General features: G+C 62.4%; 1 protein-coding gene across 14 annotated transcripts in view; it reads right to left on the bottom strand.

Moving 5' to 3' along the window:
- The window catches only part of Kcnq2 (potassium voltage-gated channel subfamily Q member 2), a 51330-nt gene that overhangs the window by 15705 nt on the left and 11231 nt on the right, over window positions 1–24394 (bottom strand). For 5 of the 14 annotated variants that reach the window (XR_007107007.1, XR_007107006.1, XM_047539030.1 and 2 more), the window contains exons 2-12: window positions 20081–20171; window positions 19362–19488; window positions 18840–19015; window positions 17758–17883; window positions 15345–15455; window positions 14608–14703; window positions 11707–11801; window positions 10699–10728; window positions 7987–8055; window positions 4782–4811; window positions 277–330 (exon numbers count right to left, since the gene is read on the bottom strand). Coding sequence is in view for 11 of the 14 variants with exons in the window: in XM_047539030.1 (XP_047394986.1) it covers window positions 277–330; window positions 4782–4811; window positions 7987–8055; window positions 10699–10728; window positions 11707–11801; window positions 14608–14703; window positions 15345–15455; window positions 17758–17883; window positions 18840–19015; window positions 19362–19488; window positions 20081–20171 (1005 nt within the window). In the remaining 3 variants the exon portion in view is untranslated. Of the gene's footprint in view, window positions 1–276; window positions 331–3187; window positions 4812–7986; window positions 8056–10698; window positions 10729–11706; window positions 11802–14607; window positions 14704–15344; window positions 15456–17757; window positions 17884–18839; window positions 19016–19361; window positions 19489–20080; window positions 20172–24394 lie in introns of all 14 variants that reach the window. The other 9 variants (XM_047539032.1, XM_047539038.1, XM_047539039.1 and 6 more) reach the window with 3 other exon arrangements.

Genomic DNA, 24394 nt, shown 5'->3' with positions numbered 1-24394 from the left:
CCCCAGTGGGGCGCTAAGGATAGGCCTCAGTGCCTAGTAGAGGTGCTAGACTGACCAGCCAGAGCAAACTCGCCCAGGGCAATAACTGTTTCCATGGCAACAACCCTCGGGCAGGCGGGGGCAGTGAGGCGGAAGGGGGCGCCTGCGCTCGCTCAGGGTCGGTGGCCCCAGGAAGCGAGCAGAATTGGGCGGGCGCTATCCGCACGTCCGAACCTCTAATAAGCAGGGAGGGCAGGAGCGTGCAGCGGGGCCAGTCCGTGCAGCATCGCGTGGTACCTAGAGTGTCCGGGGCAGCATCCACACAGGCACCCTCTGCACGGTCTGCCTTTACTGGAAATGAGGAGAGCAGAGTTAGTCCCGGGGGCGGCAACAGGACCCGGTGAGCAGGGCACTGCGGCACCCCGAGCACCCTGGACGGTTCTGGGCTCACAGACCGCCAGCTGCGGAAGGAGTTTGCGCCTGAGCAAGGATAGCGAGAAGGGATTTGCTTGCGAAAGTCTCCCGCAGCCTGGAAAGAAAATAGTCCCCTATTTTTGGAGAAAAAAAATCCTTGTTTTTTTTTTTCTCCAAAAATACCTTTTCCTTCCAAAGCCAGAGTTTGGGCTCATGTCTTAAGAGATGTATTATTTTTTGCTATATTCATGCCAATAAAAAATAATACATGTGCTAAAGACTTTGCAAAGAGCTCATCCAGATGGACATGATCCAGGAAGTGACCCCAGTGAAACATGCAGTCTCTGGAGTAAAAACGTGAGGTTCACACAGGCCAGTCTGTCGCCCAGTTGAAAGTGGCCTCAGTGTACCCAGGAGGCAGTGGCTGCCCCTAATTGGAGGGAGGCCAAGGAGAAGGGGCTTGGGGACACCTGGATTTAAAAGAACTTTCTTGCCAAGTCAGTTCACCTGGGGCCTCAGGAGTCATCTCTGTGCTGAGGACCTTTGCAAGCAGAGCCCCTCCAGCCCATGGAGAGTCCTCAGAAAAGTCTCAGAAAATGTTCAGCTTCCCCAAGAATCTCCCCCATGCCCTTGAGATTTATTTCTGCCACCAAACTAGCAAATGTTTAAATAAAAATGAACACTACAGACTACCAACGATCACAGAAATCCTCCCCTTTCTTCCAGGCCGTTGCTTCCCCTTCACCTCCAGGTCCCTCTGAGACCCGGGAACCCAGTGTGCACGGCGGTCTCAAATCAGAAGCACACAAGTCCCCGAGCGCCCAAGCTTGTCCCCTTCGCACATCCATTCAAGCAGCGATGGTGGCATTCTGTGTTGCTCTACACAGTTCTGTCCACTTAGGCACGAAGGATGCACTTCACCAACTCTAGCAGGTTAGTGGCTGGGAGCTTGCTCAAAGGCCCTGCTGCCCAGGAGGGCCAGGAGCCCTGCTCTGCCTCCCAACAAGACCCTGAGCAGGAGGGGGCTTCTGTGCAAGCCCTCACGCAGGTTGCAAGCCCTCTAAGTACAGAGGTAGCTTAAGCTCCCCAGTCACTCTGGGGATGGCGGACCCCATCGGCTGGACTCCATGTGCTGACTGCTGGCCATCTGATACAAGATGGTTGTCAGCAGAAAGCCCAGTGATTGGACCCACGTGGCACCCGCAATGTCCCACAGCTCCCAGAAGCCCTGCCACCCTTCAGCCTCAGTTGTACCCAACCAAATCTGCCAGGCAAGCAAAGCCCTGACCTCCTCCACCCTCTGTGGTTTTCAGGCCAGAACACGGGCTGCTGCCCAGGATCTTCAGGAGGGCTTTCCCACCCCATGGGGAAGGACGGCGAAGGAGGTCCCTAGTTCCCAGCACCTTGGAATGTCCCCAGTTTTGAGCACTTGGGCACTACACCCACAATGCCCCTCCCAGGCCCCGAGGTCCGGTTCTGAGGAGTGGAGTATGTCCAACAGCTGCACTGTCTGAATTGTGGCCACTGGGCCCTGGAGACAGGAATGGAACTCTGGTTGTGTCCAGTGTCTTACACTCGAGTCCTCCACAGACAGTGTGATCTGAGAGCCTGACAAGAGCTGGCAGGGTCCCCTGGCCTTGGCCTCCCTGAATGACACCCCTGCTCGGTGGGGTGCTGAGGATCCCTGACTCAGGCCAGAAGGACGCTGTCCACCTCCTCTGGGCTTGAGGATGGCACTGGGCTTCTTCCTGCCCCCATCAGCCAAGAGGAGCTTTGCTTCATCTGAGAACTGCCCAACAGACCTCCAGCCCACAGGCAGGAGGAGCAAGCAAGCCCATGGGGGTCCTGGGTTCCCCTGGGGACAAAGATGCCCACAGACACTGACCAAGACCAGACAGGACAGACGTGCACCGCACACACAGATGCCTCCCCCTGGGACACTGGGGAGGCCCATATGGCAAGAGGGGCAATGCTGGGGGCAGGGGGCTCCACAGCATGGGGGTGGGAGGCAGTGAGGAAGGGGACAGGGCCACAGAGAATGGGGCAGAGCAGCACAGGACAGCCCCCGCCTGCCCTGGCTCCCGACCCCCACCCCCAGCGACTCCAGCACAGTCACACGGTCTCCTCAGGAACCGAGGATCCCAACTGACCTGGGGCTTAACCCAGGACCAGAGAGTGTGGCTTGGCCCAGACTGGCTGATGCTGGCCTGGGTCCTGCCAGGCAGGGAGCAGGGCACTGCCTTCGAAGGGCAGGCGCAGGTGTAGCCACTGGCTCCCACTGCACAGCTGACCCTGGGCAGAGATGCTGGGAGCATCTGGTAGAACAGGCGCCCCTGCTTGTTACCCAGGTAACAGGTTTCCTGCACACCTACTGTGTGCTGGGTGCTGGAGAAGACTGTGGCTGCCCCAGGCAGGGGACAGACACCACCCTCCATTACCTGTCCAGCAGGAGGGTGTCCCAGGGAAAAGGTGCATAGTCTTCACTGACAAACTGTCCCTCGCGCCCACAGCGCCCAGGCACCTTCCTGGCGCCTCAACCCACAGGGAGCCAGGAGTAGCTGCTGAGACCCTGGGAGCCCTTCCCAACACATAGGCCCCAATCAGCTGCCCCAGCTGAGCACTTACCACGGGGCGTCTCAGGAGGGCCATTCTGCAGGCGCTGCCCTTGGGGGAGGGCGTGGGAGGCACAGGCAGGCAGGGACCACCAACAGGCGGGGAGACAGAGGAGTGGTGGGGGCAGGGAGCAGGGAGCCACGGAACATACCAGAGAGCCAGGGGCTCCGTGGGTCCTCACCTGGAGTCCTGCTTTCAGGGCCAGCACCTCATCCCAAAAGACAGAGCAGACGAGAAAGGGGCCCAGAAGGGCAGTGACAGTGATTAAGAGCACTTGGGGACAGCGAGAGTTCCAGAGGGGGTAGGAGAGGGAGAGAGAGGGGCTGAGACGGGGAGCCCAAGCCGCACAACAAGCGGGACGTGGGGTGCCAGGAGCCCGGGCCAGGCGCTCCCCACGAGGGTCAGCCTCCGCCTCCATGGCCACGCAGGGCTCCCCCCTCCAGCCAATGCCCAGCCCAGGGCCAGGGGAGGGCAGTGTGGGAGAGGCCCCCGCCACAGCCACAGTGAGAACAGTGCTCTCTGGGTGGAGCCCCTCTGAGGGGGCGCCCCTTCCTTTTCAACCCCCCTCGTCCCTGTCCTGTTGGCAACAGCGCCAGCCACACGCCAGCCAGCACCGCCCTGGGCCGACCCTCCCCTCTGGCTCCAAGGGCAGCTTCTCAACCTCTTTGAGGGTTGCTATGGGTTGTTTTTAGCTTATTTGGGCAAAAGTGTTGCCAGTCTTTTCAATTCAGGGCACCAGCAATTGCTTCCTTTTTACGGGTTTAGAAGGTGAAGGATCAATCACATCCTTCTCCAGTGGACAGAGAGGAGGGTTTGGCCCAGTTCTGCCTTCCCCCCACCAGAGCAGATCCTGAACGTCCAGCCAGCTGGGTCACCCTGTGGTCCAGGAGGGCATGAGGGGGGCAAGTAGGCATCCATCTTGGACCCAAGGGCTTGGGGTCGGATTGACTCTGCAACGTGTGGACGGGACACCGGGTGGGGACACAGCCCAGCTCAGGGAGCTCGGGACTCCGCAGGGGTGGCTCCCGTGGCGTTCTGTGGAGTACCAGGAAACAGCAGCCAGTTCCGGCCCTTCTCTACCACGGCAGCACTGGCCCCTATCTGCCTGGCCAAACATCCCCTCAGTGGCCAGCAGGAGTCCAGAGGGAGGGAGCCAGGCTAAGCACTTGGACAGCCCCTTGGCTACCTTGACCTCAGCAAAGAGGACCCGGTGAGGTCAGGGTCTCCACCTTGGGTGTGAGATGGGGAGAGAGCAGCCCAGCCCTCCGCAGGAGGACAGGAGCACCTGACTCCCACTTGCGCCAGACTGTCCTCCACAAGGCTGGGCTTGAAGGCCCTCCACCAGCTTCTGTGGTGCTCCTGTCCTCCTCCCTGCCTGGCCCAGGGTGGCAGGAGGGGGCCGTCACTCGGACTTTTCACCTGGGGCCTTAGCTCAGACCAGCTGCAAATCTGGGCCACATGCTTAGAGGGAATAATGTAATAGAAACCCCTGCCTCAGGGTCCCCAGGAGGACTGGTCTCACTGTGGGCAGAGGCCCACAGAGAAGCCCTCCAGGCCCACAGTGCTGCAGAGTGAGTCCGAAACACTGGGAAGGGACTGTGAACGAGAGGTGACTTGGGGCAGGCCAGGACACGCGATCACACAGTCCACACGAAAGCACACACAGGTCTGCACAGCGGCCCTCGCCCCAGGACACTCGGTGCACACAGAGGGAGCAAGGCCAGACGGTGCACGCAGCAGACACGCCAGGCAGCTGGAGGCAGGAAGGCACTGACCTTGGCGAGGGCTCTGGCTGGGGCTCCTTCCTTCAAACAGAGAACAAAAGAGTTAGCTGCTGCCCACTCCCACTGGCCCCCACAGAGCACCCGTGGCCCAGGGCAGGGGCCTGCACCCACCCAAGGGCTTCCTCCGGGCCCCAGACCCCACGCTCCCACCGGACACAGAGATGCTGCCCACCCGAGAGCACCTGCCCTGAGAGCAGTGCCCTGGGACCAGGGGAAGGTCAGAGGGAGCAGGGACCCCAAGGGCCCAGCCACCTCCCACCCAGAGCACACTCCCACTCGGCATTTACAGGTCTTCGTTTTAACAGTCACAACACTTCATACAGTTGCAAAAAGAAAATATTTGCTGAAGGAAGCTCTTAATGGCATTTTCCTTTCCAAGCCGTTTTCCAGGGGCAGGCTGAACCGGACAGCAATGTGGCCAGTGTTCAGCTCTGGTCTCGCTCACAAGGTCCTCTTGCACATGAGTTGTTTAATTTGGGGTGGATGTTTCTGCTGGTAATGTTTGGTATAAACAGAATGGAAGACCAGCGGCTTGGGTCCCCTGCAGCTGAGCTCAAGGATCAGAGGTAACCCCTCAGAGCACTCTAGCCAGTATCCTGTGGTCCTGTGTGCACTTCCAAGCACCCCGCACAGTTGGTACCAATGCCACACCTGGGCCCAGCAAGTGGCTGTGGAGGAGAGGGTGTGGCCAGGCTCCTGTCTGGCCTGGGTCCTCCCAGAGCATCTTGGTGGGCCTTCGTACCCCAGGAACAACACACCTCACAGGGGGCCCAGTCCTAAGGCACGGACCCCACATGCCAGCCTGCTCCCACTAGAGCTCAGGGGTCCAGAGGCAGGCCCCAGTCCCACCTCCAACCAGCAGCTCAGTTCACCCCTGCACGGGCTTCCTGAGGCTCCTGCAGCAAATTTACTCTCTTGGTCCTGCAGGCCACAGACTCAAAGTCACAGTGCCAGGGGCAGAACACATTCCATGTGTGTTTGAGAAACCTTGCTGCCTCTTCCAGCTCTGGGGCTCCTGGCTCATCTCTGTCCCTGCCTCTGACTTCCCCAGAGCTCCCTTCTGTGTCCTGTGCCTCCTGTCTTTCTGAAGGAAGCTGTGCTGGAGCTGAGGCTCACTGGACAGCCTTGCCTGAAGACCCTTAATCGATGACCTCCACAAAGGCCCTCTCCAAGAGGAGTCACATGACAGACTCTGGGCCAGGATCTACTGGGGGTGGACACCGAGTCCACCCCATGCTCCCAGAATTCCCCATCCACCCATGTTCTGCGTTCTTTTGCTGGACACCGAGTCCACCCCATGCTCCCAGATTCCCCATCCACCCATGTTCTGCGTTCTTTTGCTGGACACCGAGTCCACCCCATGCTCCCAGATTCCCCATCCACCCATGTTCTGCGTTCTTTTGCCCCACCCCGACCCTGAAGTCTCTGCCCGGTACAGTGCCAACTCCCTGTCCAGGTGTCATCTAAATGCCACCAGCGCGGGAAGTCCCAAGTCTCAACTAAAACCACTTGAGCTAGGTAGGCAGGGCTCCTGTGAGCCATCTGATGGCCAAACAAGGTTCCTGCTTAAGAGTCACAGTGCAGAGAGCATGAGCAGACGTCTCCATGTCAGAAGGAAGACACACAGAGGTCCCCACACCCAGCTGGAAGTGCAGCTGGTAGATCCACGGCTTCTCGCTCTGAACAGGCAGTGGCTTTTGCCTCCGGGGACTCCTCCAGCTCCAGGGTTCTCCCTGCTCTGAAGGGCAGCTCAGGTCTGCAGCTGGGCAGCTGCAGCAGCCTCCCTCCTGCCTGAGGAATCCGGCAGCCCCCCAGCCTCCCTTCCTTTGTGCATGCTGCAGTGCTCCTGCCCCTCAAACCCCGTGGCTCATCTCAGGGCCCCACGTTGGACAGGGGTCCTTCCTGGCTTATGCTGAGCAGGATCCACGAGTCACACGCCTGCTCTCTTTTCAGGTTGTCCAGCCTCGCCTGTGGGCTTTGCTGTGGGCAAGCTTGCCCGGCAGCGCCTCATGATTTATAAGGCTTGCCTCCTGGACAGGTTGGGAACTCCCAAATCTTCCCGTTCCAGCTTCTTTTAGCAGCACCTCCTGGCCGTCTCTCTTCTCCAGCTTCACTGGGTAGCACAGAGAAGCCAGGCTGCACAGTCCACACTTGGCTAGGAACCCTGCTTGGCCAAGTCCCCAAGTTCATTGCTTATGAGTTCTGCTTCCACCAGCGAGAAGACCTAGCCGCACTTCTGCCCCTGCCGTGAGCACGAGGACCTGCTTTCCTGGTTTGCAGGCACTTGTCCTTTGCTTGCTTCCTTCTGAGCCATGCCAGAGGCGCTGCAGGCAGTCATGGTTCTGGCAACATCCTTTAGTAACAATCAACGTCACAAGCTTTCTCTGCAGCATTCCCCACCAGCACTGCTTCCAACAACCACCTTGAGGGAGCATGGGCCTGCTCTGCTGCCCCTCCGACCTCCTGCCCCTCACCTGCCCGCTCTGCTGCCCCTCGGACCCCCTGCCCCTCACCTGCCTGCTCGGGTGCACAGCAGAGCCCCAGGTTTGCTGGAACTGCCTTAACAAAACACACAAAGGTGACCGAACACTGGAACCACCCTCTCGTATCTGGGAGGTCAGAAGCCTGAAATCGAGGTTGACGGCCAGGCTGCTCCAAGGCCCTGCGGGGTCTCTGATGCTCCTCCAGCCCCACTGGCTCCCGGGGTTCTCGTCTCCTGGCAGCGTCACCCCAGGTCTGCCTGTGTCTGCCCCTCCATGTGTCACCAGACTTCCCGTCATGAGCAGGACACTGCCATGGAGTCTGGGCCCCTTGGCCAACCCAGGGGTGACGTGGATGCTGAGGATCATATTCACAGACCCAAAGCATGAACCCTCCTCTGCAGCGTAGGGGCTGCCACGTGACAGGCCACCACCCAGCTGCCCTGCTGGGGACAGACAGCACCTGCCACCACCCGGGCCCCCAGCACAGGCGTGAACAGGGCCCGTGGCCCCACACACGCTCCACGCTTCACCCCCACACCCTCCCACTGTGCCACCCGTCCTCCTCAGGACAGGAGTCAAGCAGGTCAGCAGAAGCAGAAAGCTCCAGCCTCACATCCTGCAGACTTCCTGCCAGGCAGCTGCGGCCCTCAGGAGGGGAAGATGCCCGTCCTGCCCCTCAGCTCCAGCCCCTGCTTGGGACACCTGCAGCTCACCTGAAGGTGAGTCCCGATTTGCTTTTGAGGTTCCTCAGCAGCTCCAGCTGGTTGAGAGGTGGGATGAGTCTGAGCGGGAGAGGAGAGGGGAGTGAGTTTCCAGTCCACACAGGCCTCCAGCAGGGCCAGCCCTGCACCTGGAGCAGATGCAGATGCCAAAGGCGAGGGGTGTAGCCAGACCTCCAAGGGCCCAGTGTCCCACTGCTCCAGAGCCCAGGGCCACCTTCAATCTCTGGGCTGCCCCTGGGGCCTTGGGACCTGGAGGTGGGCAGCAACCAACATGGACAGCAGAGGGGAGTGCCAGGCTGCCTGTGAGAGTCCAGCCCTGCAGCATGGAGGGATTGGAGGTCAGGCCCTGGTGGGGCTCTTCCTCCTCTGCTTCCCCTGAGGGCAGCAGGCTGCACACTCTGCACCCAGCACATTCTACGTACCCCGTAGAAGCTGGGGCCGGACAGGGCCAAGGCCACTGCAGGGCCTTGCTGAGCAGAGAAGCTCATTTCCGGGTCTGTGGATAAGTGGCCTGACATCCTGATGAGGCCTGGGGCCCTTTCCAAGTGACCCTGTTCTGCTCTGCTCTCCCCAGGTCTGGCCACCCCCCACAGCCTGGTGCCCGGCCCTACCTGCCTGCACCGATGTTTAACCACTGCTCAGCCACAGCACACCAGGGACAGGTCCAGCGGACTCACCTGGGAAGATGTGCTCAGGCTTGGGAGGCGAGCCCCCTCCCCTTATCTGGGTGAACTTCCTCTGCACCCCACCCCACCTTACAGCCTTGCTCTCAGCCTTAGACCCCTCCCTCCTCATTACTGTACCCCCACCTATCTTGTCAGATATGTCCTCTAAGGACAGTGACCCTCAGCTACCATGATGCGAGACCCTGGCCACTCCTGTCCAGACCCAGCCCCACCCTCACTCTGCAGGGTCTGCCCTTCCCCCACAACTCCTGGAGTCTCGACCAAGCTCTGGGACCCCACACCCCAAACCCTTACCCCTTCTTATCTCTCCTTTGACCCCGGGGGCAGAGCAGAGCTCCCGACCCCCCACCCAGCCCTCACAGAGCCTGACCCCCAAGTGGCTGCGGGGCCTCTGCTGGGAAGGCCCTTCCAGGACCTCCTGGCTCCTCTGCCCAGCCCCAGCCAAGTGCATCCTCCAGACGTGCCCACATCCTGCTTCTCTTGCTCAGTGACTCTCCTGCCCCAAAGCCAAAGGGCGACTGCCCCGCTGGCCTGACCAGTCGCCCCGACTTCTTTCACATGCCCGCTCCTCCACCCTGAGGCCCTCCCCACACCCAGGCTTCCATAGCCACTGCCATCCCCACCAGCCCTTCTGCTCCGGGCCTGGCCCTCCCTGGCAGGTGTAGCTGCCCAGCTGGCCTCATGGCCACTGCATCCCCAGCAGAGCCAGGCTCTGGAGGGGTGGTCCTGGGAGCTCTCCCCTTGCCTGCCCCCTCTCCCAGGCTATCACTGTCCAGTGGCCCAGCCCGGAGCAGAGCCAGCAGTCAGGTGAGGCAGCAGGGACAGAGTCTGTTGACAGGGACACAGCTGGCCCCCACTCCTCCTTGGCCACCCCACCCTGGTGCCTAAGCGGGGACCCTGGGGACGGCTCTCCCCTTGGCCCCACGCTCGCAGGCCCAGATAAGAGAGGGGATGCCACCCTGGAGCCAGACAAGATGCCACACCCGGGACAGGAGGACAGTGCCCCAGGGCTGCTGGCAGGGCTGGGCACACAGGAGCAGTGGCAGAGGACCAGGGCACTGTGTGCAGGGGCACCTGGAGAGCATGTGGTCTGGTCAGGGCTCCACCAGCCTCGGGGGCGCCCAGCCACCCAGGTCAGGGGCCCTGCAGACCCTGGTGCTTCTTACTTCTGAGAGCAGTGCTGGGTAGACAAGGGCAGAGGGAACGCCCGGCCTGGGGACCTGACAGGCCTGCCGCAGGCCCCACCCGCAGGGAGCAAGGAGCCGGGTCCAGGAGGAGGACGCGGGGAGAGATGCCCACGGGCCTGACCCACCCTCTGGGCTCCACCTCCTCACCAACCCCACAGCTGGGCAGGTCCCTCTCCCAGAAGGGGTCTGGGCCCACTGACTAGGCCCCTGCTGGCCTCTGGGGAGGGACCTGACAGGATGTGGCTCCATCCAGCCCAGGCCCACACGCTGCTCAGGGGAAGGAGGAGGGATGTCCTGTGGCCACCCTGCAGGCCCTGCCCACCACGGTGGCCAAGGCTCACCAAGGAGCCTTCAGGTTGGACACAGACCCAGTAGGGAGGCTCCCAGGTCTTGGATGCCACCCTACAGCTGAGGGGCTCTGGGAGGGAGACCCTGGAGGCAGGCGCCAGGGCAGGTGCCCGCTGTGCACGGCCTCCCCTGCCTGGGTTCTGGCTGGGATGCTGCTGTGGCCCCAAGGGTCCCTGAGCCACTCGGTGGCCCCACATCCACAACTCTGTTCACAAGCAGGGCCATGGGGTGCAGGTGGGGGCGGGATGGCGAACCACAGCTGTGGAACAAGGCAGGAAGCAGGAGGAGAACGAAGACGGCCCGGGCACACGGGGGCAGCAACGGGAAGCAGCACCGAGGGGGGCAGGCCGGGGCGAGGAGGTGGACTGGGCTCCAGGCAGGGGGGCCACAGGGAGTGAGGCCCGGGGGTGCCAGCGGGAGGCCACGGCCTGGCCCGAGGCAGGACGCGCACCACACACACAGCTCCGCCATGCAGCTCCTACCTGGAGGCCCCGTAGGTTTGAGTTTGTGAGCTTTCAAGTGTCCACACACACACACAAAGGGGAAGAACCGAAACGTAGAAAAGAACGGGATAAGAAAAAGGAAACGAAAAAAAATCGTCAGGGAAGAGGGGGAACAACAGAACAGAGAGAATTAGCACAGGCTCAGCCGCCGCCCGGCCTTCCAGGGCAGGGTCCAGGGCTGCTCCGGAGGCGCCAGCAGGGTGGGCGTGAGGACAGGACGCTCAGATGAGCCCGGCCACAGAGTCCCCACTGGGCTCTGCACCCACCCAGGGCGGGCTGGGATCCGGAAACACCCGGAGCAGGAGAGGAAGCTGGAAGGACCCTGTCCCACTGAACCCAGCTCAGAGCAGAGGACTCAGCAGCAGCACTCAGCTGCACAGACGCTCTGTGCTCTCAGAACCTCTCACCCAGGCCTTAGTCTAAGCAAGAGCCTGGCACAGACAGATCCTACCCCACAGCTGACCAGCAGGTCTGGGGCCCGACTGGCCAGTTCCACCTCCCCGCCTCCTTCCCAGGCCTGGCTTTCCTGTGCTCTGTTCCTTGGGGGCACCTGGGACCCCCAAATAGTGTGGTCTCCTAGCCCAAGTGCCCTCCTGGGTCTGGGGTCACTCTCCCCCCCACGCAGAGCCCCTGTCCTTGCTGGGGGCCAGGGTCACCATCGCCCTCCTGGGTTTGGAGCCGGGGCCTACCAGCTATGGCAGACTGTGCACCCAGCACTACAGCCAACACTCAGCTCGGGGTACTGGGGACACACAGCGAAGGACAGAAAGCAAAGGGGTGGGAGGGGTGGGAAACAAAAGCTGTGACACAGGAACAAGGAACCAAATCAATGGTCGAAATAAATCACACACGATTCTTTTTTGAAAATGCATACATTTTAAAGAAAAAGAGAAACAAAAATCGGCCTAAACAATGAACAACAGAAAACGGGGCTCAAGAGCACAGGGACTCAGAGCCACGCTGGCTGCCGGGCGGGGCGGGCGGTACCTGTACATGGGCACGGTGACGGTGCGCTCGTAGTACTGCCAGGTGGAGTGCAGGTCCGTGCGGGACAGATTGGTGGCGTAGAACCTCCAGGCGGACTGCGGGAGAGCGGGCGCTCAGCAGAGGGCGGCCCCATGCCCGGCCGCCCGTCTGCCACCCAGCCTGCGTTTACCCCCAGAGAGCCAGGGCAGGGCCCTCTGGGGCTCACCTGGGGCCCTGTGGCCTGGGGGCACAACAGGGACCCGTCAAGGGGGACTGAGAAGCTGGGCCATCCTCCAGGTGGACCCTGCCTGGGGTGTGGTCCCTGCACTTCCTCCTGTGGTGGAACCGAAACGTGATCCGCTGTCCCCACAGCTGCTTCACCCCCGTGGGGCCCACCGTGTGTGCCCACTCCCGTTGCCTCCCAGGTCCCACAGCCACCGATCCCATTCCAGGACAGGACACTAGTTCCTAGTGAGGAACACACTCTGGCCTTCTCCATGTGGCTTTGGTCACTGGGCATGACGTCCTCAGGGGGTCCCTGTCATGGCCTATGCTCTGCTCCTTTTGATGGCTGCATAGTATCCCACTGTGTGGAAGCACCACGTCCTGACCACCCACTCCTCCACTAATGGACAGAGGTCCGTCTGTCCCCAGGGCTACTGTAACTGCTGCCGTGCACATCTGTGCACTCACTTTGGGCACATCACCTGCTCACTCAGCTCTCCTGGTCAGTCACTCAAGGTGGGCTTGCAGGGCAACTGAAGCTTCCTGCCAAGCTTGCAGGCAACCACCGAGTGGCTCTGTACAACCCACCAGCAGAGGGCAAAGGCCACTTCCACCCACACAGCGTCCCCAGTGGGCACGAAGTAGCTTCACATGGGCACGGCCTGCACCTCCCTGGCCACAGTGACCCGGCTTGCTGGCTGTCTGCTTATCCTCTGTGAAGGCCTCTGCCTGAGACCCTTTGGTTACATTCCTGCTCTGTCTGAGAATCTGTCACGGACTGTGGACGCTGGGCCCCCACATCTGTGCAACTGGCGGACGCCTCTGTGCCGCATGTCTGGCCCTCCCCAGGCACAGCCCGCAGCTTCCGTGAGGCCACCTCCTCCTTCCCTGCTTTGCCGCTGGTGTGGGAAATGCCGGCCAGGGAGCTTGATTCTTCTAAGGACTCCGTGTGGCCTCAGCTCGCACATTCAGGTTTCTGGTGATCCATTCAGTTAATTTTTGCACATGATATGAGGTAAGTGACAGTTTTCATTCTTTTAAAATGAATTTTTAAGACAGTAAACGGGGGACACAGCTGGGTAGAGGAGAGCTTGTCCAGCAGGCACGAGGCCCTGGCTCAAGTCCCAGCACCGCGAAAGCAAGGCCTGCACCAGGACACCGGCCGTCCCAGCAGCACGTGCTGGGGATGCTTCCTGCCCCAGATGGGCAAGGGGCTCCTGCTGAAGATCAGTCCCCAGGGACAGTGGGCTGGCTGGTGGACTCCGCTCCACTGACCTGTGGCCCCCACCACAGCAGAGCTCACTGCTTCCATCAGGGAGGCTCCTGATGGAAGTGGACACCTCCGACTGTCCTGCTTCGAGCCTGATGGGGCCCTCCAGTCCATGGCAATCCCACTGAACCTCGTGACCAGCTTCTCCAGCTCCACAGACCAGGGCGTGGGCCCGTGGCAGGGACGCCACCCACTCTGCTCTGCGATCAAGTTCTGCTAAGACCACGTCCACAGGACTGTCTTCCAGCCCACGGACATGGGATGGCCGTCCACTTAGGACTTCACCAACTTCTTCCATCGAGGTTCACACTTTCCAACATACAAGAGGCAGTGAGGGCCACAGTCCAGGCACGCTGGCTTCCAGAAGGACGCAAAGGTCCCCAGATGCCTTTGGGCACGAAGCTCCTGGTCTCCTCCGGAGCTTCCCCAGGGACCTTTTCCTCCCTGGGAGCTGGGGTGGCACCAGGCCACACACCTACTGACAGCCGTGATCCTGTCCCCAGGGTGGGTCAGCGTCCCTCAGAGGAAGGACCCCCGACCGGCCGCTCTGCTGTAGCTTCCACCCTGTGCCCCTCATCGGACCCTGGGACAGCCTGGCATCTGGGGAGCCCTGGCAGCTGAGCTGAGGTGCGGGCGACCTACGCAGGGGCACGTGCTGCCCCTCGGCTGCCACGGGTTCCTCTGGCTGCCGAGAGGGAGGGAGCCGAAGGAGGAGCAGCAGGTGGGGTGCGGCTGCTCCCTCTGTGCTGAGCGACCTCCGCCGGTCACGGCTGTCAATGTCAAGGACAGCCAGACTGCGGGCCTGTCTGCTCCTCTCTCTGCTCTTTTGCAATTACAGACAGAGTAGCCGTTTGGAGTTTTGAGGTAAAAGATGAACACATACCCACACAGAAGCAGGCTGGACCCATGGTCAAGACCAAGAGAGCCACGTCTTCAGAAAAGGAAGGAAGGAGGGGCTGCGCCTGCTGCCCACAAAGCCCCACTGCCCCCCGAGTCCAGCGGAACCTCTGCTCTTCCGCCTGCACAGCCAGTGGCCACCACGCCCCACCTGCCCCTGCACAGTGGGACAGGCTGGCTGAGCTCAGGACAGGGTGCTCAGACAGGGCGGCACCATCCGCACGAGTGACGCTGCCACGCACGGGTCCCACCACTCAGCTGTCTACACCGGGGCACCCGCGACAGTGCCCGGGACAGCCTGGCCCGGCAGGCCACCCCCAGGACAGGGGCCTGGCCCGTGCAGCCTCAGGCATCTGACATGCTCCACCCTGACCTAGACATCCATGTTGCCCACATGTTCCTGCAGAGGGACACGGGCTGTGGCCTGTCCACAGACGGGGTGATGCCTGGCCCAGCCTGAGCAGGCTCCACTCCACCAGGAGGGCTGGACAGGGGCTTTCCCTGGTTCCCAGGGGAAGGCTGGGACCCACCTGGATCAGGCCAGCAGCCGGATTTCGCCTCTTCTCAAAGTGCTTCTGCCGATGCTGTTCTTGCACTTTCAGGGCAAAGCCGGACCCCAAAATGCCCTGCAAGTCACCAGGGTCAGACCATGCTTGGGGACCCACACCTCCCAACTCATCAGGGCCAGACGCTGAAGCAGAACCCAGGTCACTCCCCACCTGCCCACACGGCCCCACCCTCCCACCTCAGTCCCAGACCCCCTGGAGAGCAGCCTGGGAGGCCCTCTGATTGGGGTCAAGGACCATGCTGGCCTACAGGAGGCACAGCTGCCAACACATAGCATTTGCCAGCTCACAGACCATGCCAGCTGCCCACCCTGGTGCTGTGAAGGGTTAGCAGAGCCCTGGCCCCTTCTGCCTGGGTAGGCCTGAGGTCCCATGGAGCCCCGACAGGGGAGCTGTCACCAGGCTATAGTGCTCCTGATCTCGAGGACCCCTCTGTCCAGGGCTGACAGGAGGTCACCATGAGAGTGACCATGAGAGCTGGGTCAGAAGCCACAGCCTGGGACCCTGGGAGCACACCTACGGGGGGGCTGCCTGCACAGCGTCACCGGGCCCTCCCCAGGGCAGCCTCCACTCCAGCCTGGGGTGAGGATTCCCCAGGGGCTGTGGACCCTGCTCCTGCCAGATCCCCATGAGGGTGGCCTGTCACCGAGAGTCCTGGGGAGCATGTGCACTACCCCCAGCAGGAAGATGCAAAGGTTTACCGCAGGAAGGGCGAAGAAAGAGACACCGATGAGGGTGAAGGTCGCTGCCAGGAGCCTTCCGTTCCAGGTCTGCGGGTACTTGTCCCCGTAGCCAATGGTGGTCAGGGTGATCTGTGGAGCAAGGGACTGGGTCACTGGCCAGGAAGGTAGGGAAGCCCACCACCCTGGGCTGCTGAGCCCCTGGGGACCCACCCACAGGCTCATTTGCGGACTGACACGGGGGCCTTTGCTGCTACTTGTCCCCCAGCAGGGCAGCGGCAGTGGCCACTCATACCCACAGTACCCTGAGGGGAGCCCGGGCAATGAGAAGGCCGGAGGCAGGAAAGGCCTGCAGGTGACCTGACAACCTCTCAGAGGCTGCCCACAGGCCCCAGGACCACACGGGTCTACAGAGGGCATGCCCTGGCTGGACCAGGAGGTGGCCCAACACAAGCCCAGGGTGTGGGGTTGCAGGTAAGTGGAGGCAGGTGGGCCATCCCACCCCAAGGGATAGCACCTTCCTGTGAACCAGGGGCCCAGCTCCAGGTGTCTGCCCCAGGCACAGAAAGCAACTGGGCAGTCTGAGGACGGGGACAGCAGCCCAGGCAGCCACGGAGGCCAGACACTGGCCAGGGTGCAGAAGCAGTGGGGTCAGCATCTCAGAGATCAGGGACAGCAGCCCAGGTGGCCACGGAGGCCATGACACTGGCCAGAGTGCAGAAGCAGTGGGGTCAGCACCTCAGAGGTCAGGGACAGCAGCCCAGGTGGCCACGGAGGCCATGGCACTGGTCAGGGTGCAGAAGCAGTGGGGTCAGCACCTCAGAGGTCAGGGACAGCAGCCCAAGCAGCCATGGAGGCCAGGCACTGGCCAGGGTGCAGAAGCAGTGGGGTCAGCACCTCAGAGGTCAGGGACAGCAGCCCAGGTGGCCACGGAGGCCATGGCACTGGCCAGGGTGCAGAAGCAGTGGGGTCAGCACCTCAGAGGTCAGGGACAGCAGCCCAGGTGGCCACGGAGGCCATGGCACTGGCCAGGGTGCAGAAGCAGTGGGGTCAGCACCTCACAGCCAGCAGCAGGACCTGCAGAGAAGGTTCTGGAAGGGGCCCCGAGAAGTCTGCCGCAGGTAACATGTGGGCTAGGGAGATATTGCCGACCACAAACCCACCCCCGCTGAGGGGCCTTGTGTGCAGTGTTAACATGACCAGGACTTAATTTTGAAGACACAAAACCCTAATATGTTGCCACTTGCTACATGACAGTGAAAGGTGACAGAGAGGCGCGAGTGGGAGGAAGAGACGGGGAGAGGCCAGCAGGGCGTGGAGGGCGGGGGAGGGAGATCAGGGGGGCGTGGAGGCAGGGGGAGAGCAGTTTAGACACCTGAGCAGCCGTGACACCAGAAGGGGTGGCCCTGGGGAGGGGTGGCCATGCAAGCAGGATCCAGACCACCCTGGACAGGGCAGTTTAGAGGGCTAGGTCCAGGGTAGCAGAGGGAGCAGTGTCCCTTTGACCATGGGGGCAGGGCCGGGGGACAGTCCAGAAGGGGATGGCCCAGCACAGTGCACCTGACCTTGGGAAGGGTGCCAAACCTGCAGCCCCACCCCCAAATGGATGAGAGGTCATGGGTTTGGCCCCGACCTGGAGCCCCAAGACAGGCCCCACCTGCCAGGGATCTCAGAATCCCCACCCCATCCTCTCTCCTCCCACGATTCCCAGGCACACAGGAAAGAGCAGGTGAGCAGTGAGGACATAGGCCAGTCTCTTCCCAGTGCCAGCACTCACACTCACATGCACACACACTCACACTCACCACACACATCCACACACTCACACACTCTCACACCCCCACACTCACACTCACACCCCACACATGCACACTCACACACACATTCACACACATATACACCCACACACACACTCACCCCACACACGCACACACACACTCATACACTCACATGCACACACACTCGCACACTCACACACCCACACACACCCACATTCACACACTCACATGCATACACACACACTCACTTTCACATACTCACACTCTCACACACACACTCTTACACCCACACACACTCACACACCTACTCTTACACACACACACATACATACATGTGCACGCATGCCATCATACATGTGATGAGTACACACATGTGCACACATGAATGCAACTGCACACACATGTGAACCTGCACACATGCACATGCATACACATCACGCACACACAGCCAGCGCATCCACAGCCACGACCAGCCTCTGCCACCACCTCTACGGGCTGTCAGGGCCCTGGGCAGCCAGCAGGTGGCCCCCAAGAGACATGGCCAGCCTGCTCCTCCAAGGGCAGCGGGGTCCCCTCTGCAGGCGCTGAGTGTGGGCACAGCCTCTGTGCGTCCTCAGGGAAGCAATGCTGACCAGGCTCCAGGAGCTGGGACTCACCAGGCCCCACCAGAGTGCGTCTGCGTAGGTGTCGAAGTGGTCATTCTCACCCTTCTCTGCCAGGTACACCAGGAACGAGGCCAGGATGAGGCAGAGGAAGCCGATGTACCAGGCGGTGACCAGCTCCTGCAGGGAAAGCAGGCCATGTCACTGCCATGCTCAGCCAGCCTGGCCAGTCCAGGCTAAGAGCCTACCGGGCTCTGGGTCTCCAGAGCTTCAGCTGGGTCCCCCCAGGCTGGCCAAGGCTCAACTGGCACCTCTCCCGCAGGGGTTGGCTGGGGGCTTACAACACAGCTAGAAGGGGACGTGGCTGTACGACGCTGTCCAGCCAGGCCCTCCACCTGCTGGGAGGATAGCAGCCCACGGCCAGTGCTGCCCAGGTCTCCAAGTGTCTGCCGACACAGGCAGACCCGGAGAAGACCCTCCAGAGACAGCTCCAAAGGGGACGTGGGCTCCACCCAGCTGCACCTTACCACCCCAACCTCCAGGGAAGGAGAGTGGACCATGTAGTGGGGAGCCCACCTCCCCTAGGGTCTGACCCCTGCCCTAAAGCTGTCACGGTCAGCAAAGCCCTGCGGGTTCTGGCAGGTAGGAAAACAGGGAGGGACCATCTAGGCAAATAAACCCAGCCACACAAGTTTGGCATCAGAGTACAGCCTGGCAGGATGGGGGTCTTGGCCACCAGGCCCTCAGACCCCAAGAACGTAGATGAGTGGCTGCAGCCACCCCACAGGACCCCAGCCAGCGGCCACGCAAGCCGCAGCTTAAACAACCAGCCCAGCAGGTGACTCCAGCAGCAAATCGATCCAGGCACTCGAAACCAGGAAATGAGACACCTGACCACAGAGTCAGAGGCCTGGGGGGCCCAGCCAACTGGCCGTGCAGGAAAGCAGCTTTCCGGGGACAGATGAGAGAATTGGTTGAGTTGTGGAGAGAAACCCCACGTTCGAAGGGGAGGAGGCTCCTCCACACCTCAGGCCCAGGCCCGGCCTCAGGCCCTCCCCCCCCATAACCCCTGGAGAAACCCGGGGCAGCAGGCACCCAGGTGGGCAGCGGCTCCCCTGCGGGCCTGGGCTGTTCACCTTGCTGTGGGCGTAGACCACAGAACCCAGGAGTTTCCAGGTGCCTCCCCTCCGGTCCATGCGGATCATGCGCAGGATCTGCAGGAACCGCAGACTCCGGAGCGCAGACGTGGCGAAGACGTTGCCCTGGGAGCCGGCCGCCAGCACGGCGATGGAGGCGACCAGCACCATGATGTCTGCGGGGAGGGCAGCGTCAGGCCGGCCCTCCTCCCTCGCACAGAACCACCTCCTCCCCCACCCAGCGGGGACAGGTGGACACAGAGCGTGCACAGAGCCTGGTGGGGGTCTGGGCGGTGCCAGGCCCTAGGATGGACAGTTACCACCTGCCTGTGGGCGTCTGGGATAGGCTGCCTGGCTCCTGTCCCTCCCCTGGTTGTCCTACCTCGAAGTCAGAGGGGAGAAGAAACTTCCAGAAGGAGCTGGTCCTGGCGTCTGGCCAGCCTGCTGCAGCCAATGTGGACCTAGCTTCTTCCAGACCAGCACCCAACCCTGTGCACTCCCGTCCACCCCCATGAGCCTCACCAATCACACAGAAGGGCTTCCGGGCAAACTTGAGTCGCCCCCGCCAGCCGCGGTACCGGCAGCAGCAGCCCGCGGCCCAGATGCGCACGAAGTACTCCACCCCAAATACCACGATGGTCACGATTTCCTGTGGGGAGCCCAGAGCTGAGGGTCAGCCCCCCGGACGGGACGGGACCCCATGCGCCATGGCCGTGAGCGCGTGGGGGCCTGAAGATCCCAGGTGAGAACACCACCCTCATCTGGGCTGGTCTGGGCTGGGAGGTCCTCCCTGTCTGGGCCGGGAGGTCCTCCCTGTCTGGGTTGGGGAGTCCTCCCTGTCTGGGTTGGGGGGTCCTCCCTGTCTGGGTTGGGGGGTCCTCCCTGTCTGGGTTGGGGGGTCCTCCCTGTCTGGGTTGGGGGGTCCTCCCTGTCTGGGTTGGGGGGTCCTCCCTGTCTGGGCTGATGGGGGTCCTCCCTGTCTGGGCTGATGGGGGTCCTCCTTGTCTGGGTTGGGAGGTCCTCCCTCTCTGGGCTGGACCAGGCTCTGCCTGGTCAAAGCTAGTGTCCATGTGAGGGGGCAGCAGGACTGAGAGAGGACCCCAGGTGACAGTGAGGGACCAGTTTCCACCAGAACTCAGGGTCTGCAGCCCAGGGAGCCTTGGCTCTCCGGGCTCAGCCCCACCCACGCTCAGGGCCAGCCATGCCCCTGTGCCAGGCCCTCTGCCCGAGCGCTGGCTCACCAGGATGTAGAGGGCGCCCTCCGAGCTCTTCTCGTACTCCTTGATGGTGGAGAAGACGGAGAGCACCAGGCAGGAGAAGACCAGCAGGAACCTGGAGGGCAGCGGAGAGCCACAGGTCAGAGCACCGTGGGGGGAGCAGGGCACCCTGCGCGGCCCCTCCACCTCCTGCGCCCCCGCCGAGGCCCCCACGACGGCTCCTCCTGGGAGCTGCAAGCCACCTCGGCTGCAGGAAAGCGAACCCGAGGCATCGTCGGAACCCCTGAGGCCACACTCCACCACGTCCAGGGCAGACCCTCGCCATGAACCTGATCCGGTCACGAGGCAGCTCCCTGGACCACAGTGGCCCTTGCTAATGCTGACACAGAGGAACCCGGAGCCCAGGGCACGGGGCTGCTTCACAGCTGCATGTCCACATGACGGATTCCCTCCACACAGCATCCCCCTCCCAGGCTCTGCCCACTGGCCAGAGGAAACCCCCAGCACCCTCCACCTGTGGATCCACAGACTGACCATGAGCTCACCTGGCTGAAGGGAGTCTCTACCAGCCCCCACGCCGCCTGTCACTGGAGCCACTGGTGCCAGAGGGGTGTAACTTGCCACCAGACAGCACCCTGTGCAGTGCCACCACCAGCCTCTTAGCCATCCTCTCCAGCCAGAGGCAGGGTCTCCTGGCATCAAGGCTGCCACCTAGGGCTGGCCTGTAACATCAGCCCCAGGACCTCGGCTCAAGCTAAACCACCTGGAAAGAGGCCCCACTGCCCTGGGGTTGCCAGGCTGGGCCTGGTGTGAGGCCCACAGGCACAGGCCTCCCGGAGGATGAAGGCACAGGGAGGGGAGCAATGGTGGGAGAGGGAGAGTCTCAACAGTCCACCTCCAGCACCTGCATCCAGCTGTGCCTGAGGCCTGAACTTCAGGCTGTGGAAGCCCGTTACTGAACGTGCTTGGACGCCGCTTCTGCCCCTTGCAGACAGAAGATAGGATGCCCCTGGCCTGTGAAGGCTGAGGCTCGGTGGGTCCTGCTCCCGGCCTCCCCCACCACCGTGCCCTGGGCAAAGCCAGCTGAAGGCAACACAAGCAGCCTTGGACAAACGGGGAACAAGTCCTGGGCGTGTGGAACATTCGGGCGCACAGGTGGAAGGTCAGCACCTGGTCACCTGACCTGACCCACTGTTGTTTTCCTTCTCTGGCAAGAAGGTGCCTTGGGGGCTGACTCAGCTCAGAGCCCTGCTCACCTAGCACACAAGAGGCCCTGGCTTCATCCCAGTACCACCAACAAAGAAAAGAAAGCCCTCGGAGCACCAGGAGCCAGCCCAGGGGTACCTCAGGAGACCCCAGCATTCACCCAAACCCCCAGGCTGGGCCCTCTGCCTGGGAGACCGGGGCCTGCTCAGCAGAGACGGGAGGCGGCACAGGCCCGGGGGTATCGGCGTGTAGCCAGCCCCCCGCCCAGCCTCTGCATTCCCGGTCAGACCCGGCCCATGGGGGTCAGCAACTCAAGCAGGCCATGGGAACAGCGCCACACACAGTAGGTGCCCAGGCCCGCTCCTGCACTGTGCCACCTGCCTGCCCCAGAGCCCAGCTCGCAGCCTGGGCCTCTGCCCTCCTGGCCCTCACAGCCCACTGCAGCCAGCCTGCTACCCATGCAGAGTGCAGGTCTCTCCTGTCCCCTCACCCCAGGGCCTGCATCACGTGGAGGGTCCTCAGCCCTGCTCAGAGCCACAGCTGAAGTGTCAATCACCTAAAAATACGCCACTGCTAGACCGCATTCGGCCCACAGAGCCCAGGCCAGCCACACTCAGGACACCCGCCCCACCCACCCAGGGAAGACGGCCTCAGCCAGGGCCTGGGCCTGCCGCTGACTCAGCAGCTCAGGCAGGAACGCCCGGGTCGATGCCCGAGGACAGTCGTGGGCATGGAGGCCTCTTGCCAGGCGCTCTCGGCACAGGTCTCGCGGCCTTCACTCACACCCGCCCAGCACGTTGCTGCCCGACCCGCACCTGTGTCCAGCAGAGCAGTGCCCAAGGTGGACGGTGTGGGGAGGTGCTCGGGCAGAGTCCCTGCAGCCCAGGCTAAGGGGCCAGGGCTACACAGGAAGTATAAAGCCCCAGGACACTGTGCAGACGCAGGACGGGGTCCTGAGGGCCACAAGGGAACAAGACCAGGTCCGAGAGACGGCATCCCTCCCCTGCATGCCAGCTCCACCGCCTGCTCGGGAGTTGGGGCCACAAGTCTCCCAGTGAGGCCCCGAGGACCCTCGGCCCTGGTCACAGCAACATGGCTTCCAACCTGGGTCCAGCCCTGGGTCCACCCCTTTCTGCTGGTTCCAGGGAAGGGTGAGCACACCACCACCAAGCACCCAAGGCTCAGCCTGCTCCTGAAGCCCCAAGGAAAGGCGCACAATCCCTGCCAGCGCCTGTCCCCTGGGCTAACCCCTGTCACACGCACTGGCCCTGGGGCACAGCCACCGGGCACTCCCCTTCCCCAGGGCGTGGCCCCCAAGGACAGCTCCTGGCAGCGGAGTGGGCCGCTGGTGGCGGAGCACTGGCAGGCCCACTGGCACCGAGAGTACACGCGAAGAAACGGCACATTCAAAACTGCAATTAATTTCCTCTGCTCATTAGCCAATTGATTCAATTAACTGAGCCCTGAAAAAAAAAGTGCAGACATCTCGTGTGCCTTCTCCTGGCCACTGAGCTAGCCTGCTGGTGAGCTCTCCCGGGGGACAGGGGTTCCCCATCACAGAAAGGGCTCTGGGACCAGCTCAGTCCTACCGACCAACACAGGGAACCCAGGGAGACACGAACCCCAGGCCAGAACCAGCAGGGGAAGAGGAGGAAGGGTGTTCCTGGCAGAGGGAAGAGCAACACCCAGAGAAAGGGGAGGGCAGGCGTGTCCAGGATCCAGCAGGGAGTGATCTGGCCAGGTCAGAAAACAGGACAGAGCCCAGGACAGCCCCACAGACCAAACCCAAGTCCACAGGGTCTGGAGCCATGTCCAGAGAGGCCAGCTCACACTGTGGAAGACTCTTCTAAGTGAAACCCCTGGCCCTGCTCCCAAGGGCTCCGACTGGGCATCTCAGAACCTTCTGGAGAGCCGGGAGATGAGGGGCTCTCCACACCCGGACATACCGATGGCAGCCCTTCAGAGCACCGGGGTGCGTGGCGCCAACACGGAGCCGGTCAGAGGCTCAGCCCCTGGAAGGCCCTGCTCCCTCACCCGGGAGCAGCGGAGGGTGCCGGGCCTCGCCAGGGAGCAGCACTGGGGCGCCGCCCAGCAGCCCGCCCAGAAGTGCCCACCAAGCTCCACGTTTTGTTTTTACATTTTCTGAACAGACGGCGCAGATGGCCCCGCGGGGGAGGCCGGGCAGGGGCGGCTGGCGGCACGCAGGGAAGTGCTCCCACGCACTCCTGGAGGCCGGAAGAGGAAGGAGATCCGCTCACTTGCAGACCCTCCTCCCCAGCTCGAGGTTCCCCAGGAGAGGCCCCGGGCGGTGGGGAGACCTCCTGGCTGCAGTCGGGGCCCCTCGCTAGCCTGCTGCACGTCCCACCCCATGTCCAGCCCCATGTTCAGCCAGCTGAATGATGGAGAGGCTCCCCAGGCCCTTTCCCACCTGAAGGTGCCTGGGTGACCAGTGCCCGCTGGCCTGCAGAGGCCGCCCCCACGCCCCGCACTCCCGCACACCCTAGAACGGGGATACCGAAGCTCTGCCTCTGTCCCCGGGAGGGGCGAGAACGTTCCCCGTCCTCTGGCTCCGAGGTCCTCCCGGCACAGAGGACTCAGTGACATGGGACCTGACAGGGTCCATCTCCGGAGCCCCAGGTGGGGAAGGACTGGCCCAGCAGAAGGACAGGGTTGGGCTATCCCCCTTGGACCTGGCCCCACTGTACAATAGCAGCCAGGGGACAAAGCCCATCCTGGGTCACTGGCTGGAGCTGTGCTGCGGTGACACTCAGAGAAACTGCTGGAGAGGCAACGTCCTTCCCTTCCCCTCGGGAGAGGACGGAGACCTCGGGATGTCTGGGGCCCGCACAGGCGCCCAGTGCTCAGAGGGGCCCAGAACCTTCCGCCTGGGTCGGGCACCACAGTAGCCACCTTCTGAGGGGACATCAGACTTGGGAGTTGGTGCTTTGCTTGCCCAGGTGCGGCTGGGCAGCAGGACAGGAGCCAGCAAGGCCTGGAGTCCAGCCAAGCCTGTGGGGACAGAAAGGGAGAGGCCTCCAGGCAGGAGAACGGGTGGCTTTCCTGCAGCCCAGAATTGCAGCTCAAGGGGCTTCCCAGCTAATTATGGTAATAGATTCAACTTCAGAATGCCTC

This window comes from Sciurus carolinensis, chromosome 2, assembly GCF_902686445.1.
Source record: "Sciurus carolinensis chromosome 2, mSciCar1.2, whole genome shotgun sequence".
In the NCBI taxonomy this organism is placed as follows: Eukaryota; Metazoa; Chordata; class Mammalia; order Rodentia; family Sciuridae; genus Sciurus; species Sciurus carolinensis.
Note: the sequence above shows the minus strand (reverse complement) of the source record. Positions and strands in the feature narration are given on the sequence as shown.